The sequence below is a fragment of the Jaculus jaculus genome, chromosome 1, assembly GCF_020740685.1.
Source record: "Jaculus jaculus isolate mJacJac1 chromosome 1, mJacJac1.mat.Y.cur, whole genome shotgun sequence".
Taxonomy (NCBI): Eukaryota; Metazoa; Chordata; class Mammalia; order Rodentia; family Dipodidae; genus Jaculus; species Jaculus jaculus.
In genome coordinates, this window is record NC_059102.1 from 182,766,006 (window position 1) to 182,779,786 (window position 13,781).

At 44.3% G+C, this 13,781-nt stretch overlaps 1 protein-coding gene across 4 annotated transcripts; it reads right to left on the bottom strand.

The window, feature by feature from the left end:
• Positions 1–5,908: 5,908 nt before the first annotated feature.
• Positions 5,909–10,697, bottom strand: LOC101616312 (C-type lectin domain family 10 member A). 4 transcript variants are annotated; one of them, XM_045135411.1, is made up of 10 exons: positions 10,618–10,697; positions 9,764–9,866; positions 8,432–8,545; positions 7,890–7,985; positions 7,733–7,804; positions 7,584–7,655; positions 6,963–7,049; positions 6,720–6,871; positions 6,539–6,645; positions 5,909–6,401 (listed from the first exon to the last, which is right to left on the bottom strand). In XM_045135411.1, the coding sequence occupies exons 2-10, from the start codon at positions 9,828–9,830 to the stop codon at positions 6,242–6,244; spliced, it is 927 nt and encodes a 308-aa protein (XP_044991346.1). In that variant the 5' UTR covers positions 9,831–9,866; positions 10,618–10,697; the 3' UTR covers positions 5,909–6,241. The 4 variants fall into 4 exon arrangements, with proteins under 4 accessions (XP_044991346.1, XP_004657135.2, XP_044991344.1 ...); XM_004657078.2 differs by having other exon boundaries at positions 9,764–9,857; positions 10,618–10,668; XM_045135409.1 differs by having other exon boundaries at positions 9,764–9,903; positions 10,618–10,647.
• Positions 10,698–13,781: the final 3,084 nt, after the last annotated feature.

A 13,781-nucleotide genomic window follows, 5' to 3' on the forward strand; every position in this document is an offset into this window, starting at 1 on the left:
CAGCTAGTGGCAACACTGTGGCCCCGCCAGACCTTGAGTATTGGGGCTCAGGGCTCCAATCAGTAGCCAGAATCACAGCTCTCAAGCCTCAGGTGTCTGGACCTTTAGGACGTGGCAGATCCCTGGAGCATTCCCAGAAAGTGTGGCTTGCTGTCCCTTGTCTTGGTTCTTGTCACAGCCTGGCCTACAGTTCCACTATCCTTTATCATTTCCACAACCTCAGCCACCCATCAGCCTCGCCCTGGGCCCTTCCCTGGAAGTGCTTAGCTGCACTCTTGCCACGATGGCTGCTTCCTGCTGCCTCCACTGCTTCCTGCTACTTCCACTGCTGCTTCTTGATGTTTTCACCGCTTCCCACGGCTTCCACCACTGGCCTTGCTGTCTCCTCCTTGTGTCAGCATTTCAGCTCACAGAGGAGCACAGCCCTCAGCCAAGCACCCTGCTTGTACAGTCAGAAGTCATGTGTGCCAAGGGAGAGGTGTCACTGATCATGGCACGATCTCTCATGTAAATTAAGGTCTGCATTCACATCAGCCACATCACAGACCTTTACTCCACAAGCCATTGCTGTGTGCCAGACCACTGACAATTCAACACAAAGAAGTGTGTTTGTACGAACCACAGTCATTTCTGTTGGGTGAGCTGGGAAAGGGCTCCCCACCTGTAGCCTGACTGCTAGAGGTCACTGAAGCTTGTGACAGCAAAAAGTCTGGTACAAGTTGTTTGAAACAGATGTGCCTGCTCCTGTCAGTTGGAGCTGTGGCTATGGTTTGTGGTTCCCTGAATCCTCATGGCTGCAGGTCCCTGAAGGTATCCAGGCAACCATGGAGAGCAGGGTCGTGAGTGTGAAGAAAGAGCCACTTTTGGGATGCAGTCTCAGTGAACAGCTCCTATAATTGTCAGGGATATGACCTTTTAAGCAGTTGAGAGCGGGAAGACGGTTCTAAGGGGACTGATGGATTCAAAGGTTGCTAGCCAATGCTTAGGGATGTTCATTCTAGCATGTAGGGGAGAGTCAGGTGATCTACATAGTGGTAGGAAGGGGGTTGCAGGGAGATGGGCTATGTGGAGACTGCTGGCTGATAAGGAGTTTCCTAGGTAACTAGCCCAAGGTCACAGGGCTGTGGGCAAAGCCTAAGTTCAGGTATGCTGGGCTTGGAGAGAAGGTGGCCTCCTGTAGCTTAGGGATCCTTAGCCATGCCTGACAGCTCAGGACCTTCTCTTGAAGGCTCCAGCCTGTGTTGGCAGTCCCCAACAATGATTGTGGCAAAGCTTCCTCAAGCAACCTGTATAGCCTTCAAAGTAGCCTGGCTGGTATGCTTGGCTGATAGTCCTTCACTCAAAGCAGTCTACATCAGGGAAAGTTCCAGCACCCATGAGCAGGGAGTTAAATTGCTCTACTGCCTAATATCTTAGCTTATTTAAGGGAAAAACAAATTTTTAAAGTGGTGCATAATGAAGGCCCGTCATCAGCAGGCATGATGCTTGAAGAGTATTTTAGCTGCGCTTTAAAAGTGCTTTAAGTGGGCTGGAGAGATGGCTTAGCAGTTAAGGCGCTTCCCTGCAAAGCCTAAATACCCAGATTCAATTCTCCAGATCCCCTATAAGCCAGATACACAAGGGTTACATTTGTCTGGAGTTCACCTGCAGTGGCTACAGGTCCTTGTGTGTCTATTCTGTCTCTCTTTTTCTGCCTTTCTCTCTCCCAGATAAATAAATAATTAACCCATGTTAAAAGTGCCTTTCACTTAATCAAATATACATGGAAAGAGTTGAGCCATTTTTTTTTTGTCTTATGAGAATCCTTGGGATCTCAGTTTACAAGCTCCTCAACTCTAGCTCTAACGTCCTCAATCCACTTAAGGGGAGAAAAGACAGGGAGAATAGGATGTCCTGGATGACAGAAATCAGGAAAAGGAGCAAATTTTTACTGAGCACCTCTGATAGGGAATTACCACCTTCTTCCCTGTGTTAACAATTTGATACCCTCAAGTAACTTGGGTGACATTGAGATGATGGAACAGGCTGATAACACTTTGTGACATATCTATGATCAAAAGGCTCACAAAGGAGAAAATGAAAATCTATGATGCCTGATATGCACAGTTTTTACAATAAGCTTTCAACTCATGTCAGGAGCCCTGTGGGTACCCTAACACCCAACTGGGCTGCCCTGAGTCTGTGCACACATTCTTTTCAAATGCAATCTACATTCGTATAGAGATGCAAAGGAAATACCTTTAGGTTATCTTTATATATAAATGAGATTTTGTCCTGGACCTTGTTTATCTCTTTAAAATGTATCTGACATCAAAACAGAAGAAAAAGGCTGGAGAGACTGCTCAGTGGTTAAAGGTGCTTTCTTGCAAAGCCTGACAGCCTGAATTCAACTCCTCAGTGTCCACATAAAGCCACATGCACAGGATGACACATGCATCTGGAGTTTGCAGTGGCAGGAGGCCCTGAGGCACCCACTCTCTCTTTCAAATGAATAAATACATATTTAAAAACTATCAGGAGAGAGCCTAGTAGGAAAAAGAGCTAGCGGGGAGAGAGAGAGAGAGAGAGAGAGAGAGAGAGAGAGAGAGAGAGAGAGAGGGAGGAAGAGAAATTGGAAGGAGATCGATCAGCAGAAATACTGGGCTGAGGTGGAGAAATCTTTACCTGAAACCATAGGTTGTTGCAGGTAAATCCCATTGCCAGGAATGGGTCACACCACCCACCCTTGAGTTGTTGATCAGGGAGGCCCATGAGTGCCCTGAAACAATACAGGTTATTACCAATGCTTTTGAATATCCACCAGAATTGGATGGTAAGACCCTATTGCTGAAGGCAACCCATGCAGCAGTTACAGAACATGGAGAAATAAAGCTGGAACTGAGTTGCCCACCATCTCCCTGCTAGCTAGTTGTCAAGGGACTAGAAAATGTTATATAGGCTGTTGGAGGTGAAAAGTCATCAACAATCTTAACCAGAAGTGGACCCTGAGAGCTACACAATCAACCAGCCAGGCGAGATGTCCTCATGGGTAAAATAGTGGCACATAAGTTATGGGGGTAATCAAATGTTCCTTGACTGGATTTGAGAGCCATTCAGTGGGAGGTAATTTATGCTTGATACCAAAAACTGAGTTAAAAGTCCATGATTTGGATGGACACAGGCCCTAAAGGAAACTACCACTGTTCTTTGACTAAATGGATGTGTGGAGACCATCAAATTGGCTACTAAATATATATACTTACACTCATTGGTTAATGCTGTTCTCATTTTTTGTTAGGGAAGCTTCTTTTTACAGATAGTATTGAATATTGGGAAGACCCAAGACTCATCAAGGAGATGGGAAGTTTAGTTTAGCTCTGGATGAATCATTTCTATCACATCCAGCAAGAGCCAAGCATTGCAGAGGAAGTCGTGGAAAGAATATTGGCACTGCCCTCACTCCTAGCAATTTGCATTTCCATATGTGGTTCCTTATTTACTTAGTTTTAAAACATTAGTTAATTTATTTATTAGAGAGAGAGAGAATGGATGCACCAGAGATTCCAGCTACTGCAAAGGAACTCCAGATGCATGTGCCACCTTGTGCATATGGCTTACATGGGTCCTGGGGAACTGGTCTTTTGGCTTTGCAGGCAGGCAAACGCCTTCATTGCTAAGCCGTCTCTTCAGTCTTTACTTACTTGTTTTTATTTTCAAACTAATGTCTGTGGCTTCTTTTTGTACTTCATGTATATTCTATTTGTTTTTGATATGCTAATTTTCTCGTATTGATTTGTTATATTTTGCTTTTTTACTTTAATAATATTTTTTCAATGCTAGTTGTTGAACCTAGGGCCTTCCAAAAGCTAGGCAAGTATTCTATTGAATCAACATCCTAAAACCTAGTACATTAAATCTCTCTCTCTCTCTCTCTCTCTCTCTCTCTCTCTCTCTCTCTCTATATATATATATATATATATATATATAATGTTTTGTTTGTTTGTTTTTTGTCTTTTAAGATGATGATGATGATGATGATGATTGGATTTTTCAAAGTAGAGTCTCAATCTATCACAGGCTAACCTGGAATTCACTATGTAATCTCAGGCTGGCTTTGAACTCATAGCAATCTTTCTACCTCTGTTTCAGAAGTGCTGGGATTAAAGGCATGCATCACCACGTCCAGCTGTTTTTTTTTTCCTTTTTTGAGGTAGGGTCTCACTCTAGCCCAGGGTGACCTGGAGTTCACTATATCGTCTCAGAGTGGTCTTGAACTCACAATGATCCTCCTATCTCTATCTTCTGAGTGCTGATATTAAAGGTGTGCACCCCCACACTTGGTATGTATATATATATATATTTTTTAATTTTTTTTGTTCATTTTTATTTATTTACTTGAGAGTGACAGAGAGAAAGAGGCAGATAGACACAGAGAGAGAGGACGCGAGCACCCCCTTGTGCATCTGGCTAACGTGGGTCCTGGGGAATCGAGCCTCGAACCGGGGTCCTTAGGCTTCACAGGCAAGCGCTTAACCACTAAGCCATCTCTCCAGCCCTGGTATGTATATTTTTATAAATTACTTTCTTCAATTTGTGTGGTTGCTTTTTTCCTTATTCATTTTCATGCTTTGAGCAAGGGAATTTTTTTTAAATACAGAGTCTCACTTTTAGACTAGGCTAGTCTTGAACTCACAATCATACGCAACCTCCAAACCATTGTTATGTACCACAAGTCCCAGGTCTTCTCTAGCTTCTTGAGTTTAATCATAACTATTTCGGTTCAGCCTCTCTTGATTTTGATTTACTTTATTTTTATTATTTTTTTTTTGAGAAAGAGAGAGAATTGGCATGCCAGGGCCTCAGCCACTGCATTCAAACTCCAGACACTTGAACCACCTAGTGGGCTTGTGCCACCTTGCACTTGCCTCACCCTTGTGGGCCTGGTTAACAAGGGATGTGGTGAGAGATTGAACATATGTCCTTAGGCTTCACAGGCAAGAGTCTTAACTGCTGAGACATCTTTCCAGCCCTCAATTTTCAATAAATGCGTTTATAGCTACTTTCAACTTCTTCCTGAGAACTACTTTAGATATGCTGACTGCAAGTTTCTAAATTAGTTGACTTTTTCATTTGGGATTTTTTTTTTCTTTTTCTTTCTTTTTGTTTTTCAAGGTAGAGTCTCTCTCTAGACCCAGAGTAAACTGGCACTCACCATGCAGTCTCAGGGTTACCTCAAATTAATGGCCATCATTCTGCCTCCCAAGTAGTGGGATTAAAGGCATGAGCCACCACGCCCAGCTTCATTTTATCTTATTTATTTAAAAAAGATAGTGAAAAAGTTAATTATATGTTGGTACAGCTTTTTTTAGGATGTAGTTTCATGTTCATTTCTTTTATTACATGCTCCAAGCGTTATTACCTTTTGTAATCAGTTGAGGTGTTATTTATGACATTGTTTTCGGCTTTTGTTAATAATTCTACAAGCAGGCATATGTCTTAACTAGTCTGTGCTGACACTCATCCTTAGTTACTGATATTAGCGATTCTCTTCCGTGGCCCTGTTTGCCCTCGTGTGTTTAGAGATGCTCGGTTGTGTGTCCATAGTATGTGCCACTTGTCTGAGAATGCAGCTTCTGTGCATTGTGATGAATGCCACAGTATGACTAAAAGTATTTGAAGCATTCGTCATCAGGGAATCTCCATACCTAGCGGGTACTGTCACAGGGTGGTGGCACCCAGTGCTGTAACAACCCTATTTTACACCTGAAGCTCACAGCACAGTAACACTTATAAATAAAAACTGGGTTCCTAATGAGATCATCTGGCTCAAAGTCCACTCAGATAGCAGGTTGCCACCTAATTCCCTTCCTAATGCTAACTATCCCATTCCCAGTTCCTAACCATCAATGATCAGACAAGTCAAAGGATGTGTAAGCATATTCCTCTTCTTTTACTCTAAAAAACAGTTGACAATGAAAAGGTGCACACTGTGCAAAGTGTCACAGTTTTTTCTTTTGTGGGGGAACAAGGGAAGTACCAAACAAAATACATCCATAAAGCATCATTAAGAAGCCTAAATGTTTGATAATGTAAAAAAATAAAATTTAGAGGAAGTATTAATAGGTTTCACTAAACCTACACTTCCATCTGTCACATCCAGACACCATCTTTGATCCAGCTCTTAAAAATCCTAGATAAAATGCAACAAATGTAGAAAGAAGGACTAAGGCCTTGAGGATATAAATTAGGTGAGGGTAAACGCCTAGCTTCCCTTATTCATATCCATTTCGCAGACCCAGTGGTAGGCCCTCTGGCAGACATCATCATTCCAGCGACCATTACTTGCAAGGAAATGAGCACAGTCCTCACCTCCTCCCAGTCCATGTCCATACCAGTTATCTGGCTGCTGTGGCATCCAATTCCTGAAGAGAGACAAAGCTGTGGGCCCATGTGGCCAGGCTCCCACCCATGTTCCCAGGAGACCCCTCTATCTCTTCCACATGCAGGAAAGGCAGGGCAGTTCCAAGCAGAGGGAGGTAACCGCAGGCTGCACACATACTTGAATCCTCTCTCGAAGTCAGTCCCATCCACCCATCTCCAGGGTCCATTTTGGTCTGTTAGTCCCATCCATGTGTGCTCAGAGCCCTTATGATTCTGGATAAAGTTCTGAGGAGGAAAGAAGGGTGATGATATTGCCCTTCCAATAGGCACTCTCCCAGAAGAGGTCAGCCAGGCTTCACCTGTTCCTGTATGGAGTTGACCACCACCAGGTGGGCATTCTCCAGCTGGCAGTACTTGTCAGCCTCGGGCCATGATTTCCCCGATTTAGAGAACCAGTAGCATCTGCTTTCATACGGTATCCAGTCAAGGGGGCAGCATGTCCTTTCAGAGGCTAAAAGGCATCAGAGAGGGCGGAGAAGCTGAGGTGCTAGAAGCGTAACATCCACAACAGTCTAGGAGACCTATGGCCACCATCCCCTCACCATTGCTCTTGAGGTTGGCCAGCTGGCAAGTCAGGGTTGTCAGGTCCTTCCTCAGCTTTTGAACTCGCAGGATCAGCTCAGATTGATCTGGGACATAAGGATGGAGACAGTCCTCTGGGTGAGAGGTCTCTATTCACCGAGTCCCTGGAGCTCACATGACCTCTGCTCCATGAGTTCCTGGAGCTCACATGACCTCTACTCCACAAGTTCCTGGAGCTCACATGACCTCTACTCCATGAGTTCCTGGAGCTCATATATCCTCTACTCCACGAGTTCCTGGAGCTCACATGACCTCTACTCCATGAGTTCCTGGAGCTCACATGACCTCTACTCCACAAGTTCCTGGAGCTCATATATCCTCTACTCCATGAGTTCCTGGAGCTTACATGACCTCTACTCCACGAGTTCCTGGAGCTCACATGACCTCTACTCCATGAGTTCCTGGAGCTCATATATCCTCTACTCCACAAGTTCCTGGAGCTTACACGACCTCTACTCCACAAGCTCCTGGAGCTCATATATCCTCTACTCCATAAGTTCCTGGAGCTCACATGGCCTGTGCAGGGTCCTCTCTGTACTCTGCCACACTCTCAAACTAGGTGCAAGGGACAGCAATCTCACCTGTTTTTAGTACCTGCTCCTTCTGCTCCACTGTGCTCTCCAGAGAAGCCATCTTCTGGCTCAAGTTGCGGGCTGGAGGGCAGGGCAGTTCAGTGTCGGGAGGCTTCCACCCACCCTCTCCTGCACCCGCTTAGATCAGAGTCTCTCACCTGACATCAGCTCTTTTCTATTATCATCCACCTCCACTTTCAGAGAATTAATGGTTTCTTGAAAGCTTTCTCCTGGAGAACAAGGCAATTGACCTCAGGGCTCCAGTCCCTGACCCAATCCCATGTGAGCCCAGAGCCCTGTGGGAGCCTGGCTCACCCTTCGAGGCCAGTGCCTGGACTTCATTCTTTGTGCTTGAGGTGAAGTTGTTGAAAGTGGTTCTGAGGGTGATGAGCTCCTTCTGTAACTGGGAATCTGACGAGGTGTGTGGGGTGATTAGAACTAAGATTGAGCAAACCCTCTCTGTGCCAACAGCAAGCAGGGCATTTTGTATGCATTGCTTCCTTGCGTCCTCATGGTAACTCAGTGGGGCAGGCATTGTTGATATCCAGTACACTTAAGGCTAAGGATGTGAAGCAGTGTAACTACATAACCAAACAGTAAGTGACACAACCAGCAGCCATCCCTGTCATGGGCGCTTCACTACGCCCTGCCCCCACCAGTATATGCACCACTGTTCACACCCATCGATCCATCATGTTACTACCTACTGTGACCCTTGGCTGTTCACTATGTCATTTTCATGCCTTCCTTTACTCTTAATGTCCCTTTCGATGCATCATGGCTCTTGCTAAGTGTCTCACCATCCATCACTGCCCCACCACTGTGCCCCCATCCCTACCCACTCCCAGGGCACTCACTTTGGGATCCAATCACAGAGACAACCACCAGCATCAGGAGACAGAGGCCCAGGGTAAACAAGACAAGAAGGGGCTTGGAGAAGATATTCCATAGGATGGACTGGCAATGAGGCACTGCAAGAGAAGAGGGTGTCAGAAGAAAATAATGGCCCAGCGCTGAGAACTATCTTCATCGCATCTTCCAAGGCACAGGGAGCATTGAGGAAGTGGTGAGGGGAAGGATGTAAGGGCCAAAGGATGTGCTTTGGAATGCTGTCTTCCAGACACAACTTGGCCATGGCATCCGTTGTCCTACACTGGCTGATGCTACCTACATAATATGAGATCTTCATAATATGAGGGCAAAAATATGATGACATCAAAATGTAAGGGCAACTAATTTGAAAGAAGGAGTGAAAGGGGGTATGGGAGGGGAAAAATGTTTGTAGGAAGAGATTAAGTTCAGGGTACATTTTGTGCATCTGTATGGAGGATGTCAATAAAAATTCTAAAATTTAAAAATGGCCCAGGATGTGAGAAAGCCAATAGAAGGCTCTAAGCATCTATGTACCAATGAAGGCTTGACCCTGGTACACTGGGAGAGGTTAAGAAGGATTTGAATGTTCCAGCCTTTAATCCCTCATGGACCAGCAGAGAACCTTACTCACATAAACCTCTCACACTGTCAGGTCTCATGTGCACAATTATGGAAATGCACATCTATATAAGCACACACAGACAAAGCAATGGTGATATGTGACATCTGAAGTCAGAGTAGGAGAGACATATTGGTGATGGTTATCTTTTTTTTTAAATTTTTATTTATTTATTTATTTATTTGAGAGAGACAGACACAGAGAGAAAGACAGATAGAGGGAGAGAGAAAGAATGGGCGCGCCAGGGCTTCCAGCCTCTGCAAATGAACTCCAGATGCATGCGCCCCCTTGTGCATCTGGCTAACGTGGGACCTGGGGAACTGAGCCTCGAACCAGGGTCCTTAGGCTTCACAGGCAAGCGCTTAACCGCTAAGCCATCTCTCCAGCCCGGTGATGGTTATCTTTATTGGGCCCTTAGCTCCTGGATGACTATGTGTGCAAATCATGTTCCCCCTTTAAACTCAACCAGTTCCCTGCCTTGCTCACCTCTCATCTCCTCCCACAGAGCACAAGAAGCCAGATCACCAAACCTGTGTCTCCCTCATAATGAGTCCTCAGACTTTGGGCCCTAAATCCCTTGGAGTTGGGGAGCCAGTACTGCACCCAGTAGAGGTACATGGCAGGATGTGACAAGAGAAATCCTACTAGATATATGATGAGGATGTTTTAGGAAGGTCCATTTCTCCTTTAGTCTCACCTTTTCCAGTCTCCTGGTTTTTCTCCTCAGTTACCAAGTTCTGGCAGTCTTCATATGTAATTGGCATTCTTAGACAAACACACGGCCTCTAAGTCTGTCAGAACTCAAATTAAGAGTCCACAGTCAAGTTTGGGGTGAAGCTAGGTTTAAGGAAGAGTCAGAAACACAGTCAAGTAAATTCAGGCTGGAGCTGAGGTAAAATTTTCTATTCCAGGTGAACAGGAACCCTGGGTTGAGACAAGGATGGAGTCAGGCCTGAGTCTGCACCTCAGGAGTGAAGTCAGGGTTGAATTTGCCCTTGAGATGTAGCTGAGTGTGAGAGTAAAATTGGACATTAAATTAGAGTTAAATATATTGTTACAAGGTCTAAAATGGGACTAGACTTGAGATTGTGCCTCATGCTAAGACACATGAGTATTCAAACTGGAGACATAGGAGGGACTGTGCCTCACTTTACAATGAAATTAAAAGTAGAATAGATTTGAAGTTCAAGGTTTGATAGGATCTGGTACAAAGATTCAAGTTGGATCTAATTTTGAAACTCAGGTTGGATTGAAGTGGGAGTTGAGGTCAGAACTTTGGCTAGAGATGGGGCTAGAGCTAGAGTGAGATCAGATTGGAATTAGGCCAACGATCAGGATGAGTCTAGCCTTAGCTTTGGTAGCTGACATAATCTTATCTAAAATACAGTGAAGGAAATAGAGTCTCAAATCTTCATCTGGAACTTAAATTTCACAGGTCTTCCTACTCTGTCTTTTTTTTACTCTTCTTTTCGAAAACCAAGTTCCCTGCTTCTGGTTTACTCTCACACATTCCCTGTCCCCTTGGTCTCACTGGCAATCCCAGCCCATTACCTGTGGGACGTCTGGAGGCTGTGATTCTTGGCTTTCCTATGCAGCAATGACCAAAGGTGGGAAGTTGAGCAGAGTTGACAACGAAATCCTGGAGGGTTGGGGTGGGAGGGACCAGAGCCACACCACAGAATCCTGTTGGTCTTGTGTCTGAGATCCTAGTGGTCTGTATTTTGGGACGTCCCATTTCCTCAGCTGTGGCCAGTAGATAACATGAAAAGTAAATTGTCACCGGGACACGTGCAGAGATTGTGTGGAGAACTGGCTGTGGGCCCCACTGTGCCTTCATCTTCTGGGGTGTGTCTTCCTATATTCCTCTTTCTTGAAGCTCTAATGGTTTCCTCATTTTTGTCACGTGGGAAGTGGGCTTGGGCTAGTCAGTAACATCTATATTTTCCTCCTGTGCTTACATCTTTCATCACTAATGGTCCCCTTTTGCGAACTTCTCTCCCATTGTTGTCAGGACATGCTCTTCTCCATCTTCTCTTTTTTATCCTGTATAGAGGAAGGCGAGCAGAGATGGAACTTCATGGCTGAGGTCACTGGGGCTTAGTTGGCAGGGTGTCCGAGCAGATTTTGAGCAGGAGCAGCAGATAAGCTCCTGGGGAGATGGTGTTCAGTAACAGACAAAATTCTGAGAAATTCATAGGCAGGAAATTAATGAAGATGTAAGACTGTCTTCTTTCCATTATCCAAAATGCCTCTGAATATTCTCAGGGGCATCAGCTGGTTGTGTTGGGTATGTGACACAATCCTCCTCATTCATTTCATCATTAATGAGGAGGATTGTGTCACACACCCAACAAGAAGACAGTCAGGAGTCATCCCCAGTGCTGTCCAACACCCTGGTCCTCCTACCTTGGCCTCCCAATTGTTGGGATTAAAGATGTGTGCCACCATGCCCAGGTCCCTTCATGTTGATTTGCTCTATTGTATGTAGTAGGGTAGATATGACATAATATTCAAGTCAACATTTAAGTATATCTGTGATAGTAATTAATCATCTCCCTATATGTAAATATACAGTGATTTTCCATCTTGTTTTTATTTTCTGCTTGCGTCTTTATTTGCTAGATGATATTTTGGTTAGTGTAATTCATGTCAGTGCTGTAGTTTGGATCTAGAATATCCAAGAGTCCATTGAAGACTGAGTTTCCAACCTTGCTCTATTGGGAGATAGAGGAGCCGTTTAGAAGTGCGACTTTTTGGGAGTTTTTTTTTTTTTTTTTTTTTTTTTTTTGTCACTGGGAGTGTGCACTTGAAGGAAATTGAAGCCCTTTTATCTTTCTCTTTTGCTTCCTAACCATAAGGTGAGTGGTTTTGCCCCAGAGCACACTCCTTACATGATATAGTGTCTTGCCACAGGCCCAAGGCAAATGGGCTTAATCAGCTATAGGCTAAAACCACTGAACTATTATAAACCCACTCTCTTTATAAGTTGATTTAAAAAAAATTTTTTTTATAGGACAGAGCTGGGTTTTGGGATGCTAATGCTAAGACCCAATTTGTCATATAAGCTCTTTATTAGGAATCAACTTCTGGAAAAGCATTGGGGAAGAAGTCAATATGGGCAGAGGGAGACCAAGCATGGCATCAGCAAGGCCTTCAGGGAACTCTGGCAGTTTTAACTGTATTGCCATGGAAGATTTCCAACTTTATTTATCCATCTACTTGCTGATGGAAATCTGGGGTGATTTCATAAGTAAAATTTTGTAAATAGTGCCACAACAAGCATGAATGTTCATGTACCTCTGTAATGTGCCAACTTACATTGCTTTGAATATCATTTCAGAAGTGGCTAGTTCTAGAATTAGTTTGGTAGAGGGTAAGATCTTATTGCTGAAGACACCTTGTGTTTTAGCTGCAGGACCCTGAGAAATCAACCTGAAACTGAACTGGAAACCTCCTCCCTGACGGCTAGCTATCATAGTGCTAAAAAGGTGTTATTCAGGCTTCTGGGGGAGAAAATCATCAGTAGCCTTAACCAGCAGTGGCCCTGAGAGTTATATAAGCAACCAGCCAGGGAAGATGCTTTCAGCTGAAATCATGCATGGCTGTGATAGGAGTAACCAACTACTCTCTGATTGGATTTGAGGCCTGCCCCACAGCAGAAAATTCATGCCTGGTATTAAAAACCTAGTCGGAAATCTTTGGCTTGAAAAGTCACAGGCCCTTGGGGGTAAGCTACTACCATTGTTTGGCTAAATAGGCATTTTGTATTCATTAAGTTTTCCTTTAAAGACTTATATTTATGCCAATAAATTAGTACTGCTCTCACCTTTGGTCTGATATGTTCTTTCTGTAGATAGTGGTGACTATCAAGGAGACTCAAAACTCATCAAAATGTCGTGAATAAGTGACTACTGAGTGCTCAGTGCTAAATCCCTATTATATCCTCCAGACTCAGGGAGTACTGTGGAAGAGGTGGCAGAAAGCATGTAAGAGCCATTGGTGAGTAATCAGTAGCTTTCTGATTGGCTAAGACATCTGCTCAGTGGAAAGGAACCCTTATCTGAAATTGGGAACCAGATCAGAATCCTATAGAGACAAAGATTATGCTCTCCAGGGTCAAGCTCTCATTAGTCTTTGGCTAAACGAGGGGTTACATACATCAAATTCTCCCTAAATTAATAATGCTTATCCCATTTAAACTATGCCAATTTCACTCTCCTTTGGAGAATCTGTTCTTTATCAGATGGTAGCAAGAGTAGAAGAGATAAAACTACCCCTCACACTTCAACCAAGCCACAGCTGAAAACACAGAGGAGTTGGAGAGATTAGCAAGAGTGCTGCTTCCATGCTGAATCTGATAATTAGCGCCAGGATGAAGGAGACAGACCCTGAGGATACTCAACACTGACCAAAGCAGAGATCCAGAGTGTCCTAAGAGCTCATCACTGAAGTAGACTTAAGACTCACCCACCATGGCTCAGGGAATTTTGTGAAAGAGGGTGCAAAAAGATTGTAAAAGCCATAGGTTGAGACATCATGACCAGAGACATTCCCTCTCCCCGCAAAAATAACTGACTGCTGCTCCCACAATGCATAATCCACAACACCATTTCTTTCTTAAGGCCAATGCACAAAATGACACATGTGTCTGGAGTTTGTTTGCAGTGGCTGAAGGCCCTGGCTTCCCCATTCTCACTAAAGAAGAAGAAGAAGGA

What these genes read in the sequence shown, in the direction of transcription:
- LOC101616312 (XM_045135411.1), bottom strand. Translation starts at nt 9,830, where the DNA reads ATGCCAATTACATATGAAGACTGCCAGAACTTGGTAACTGAGGAGAAA. An exon ending in AAACCAGGAGACTGGAAAAG is followed by an intron (nt 8,546 to 9,763) that starts GTGAGACTAAAG and finishes CTTCTCTTGCAG; the next exon opens with TGCCTCATTGCCAGTCCATC. An exon ending in TCAACTCCATACAGGAACAG is followed by an intron (nt 6,646 to 6,719) that starts GTGAAGCCTGGC and finishes TTTCCTCCTCAG; the next exon opens with AACTTTATCCAGAATCATAA.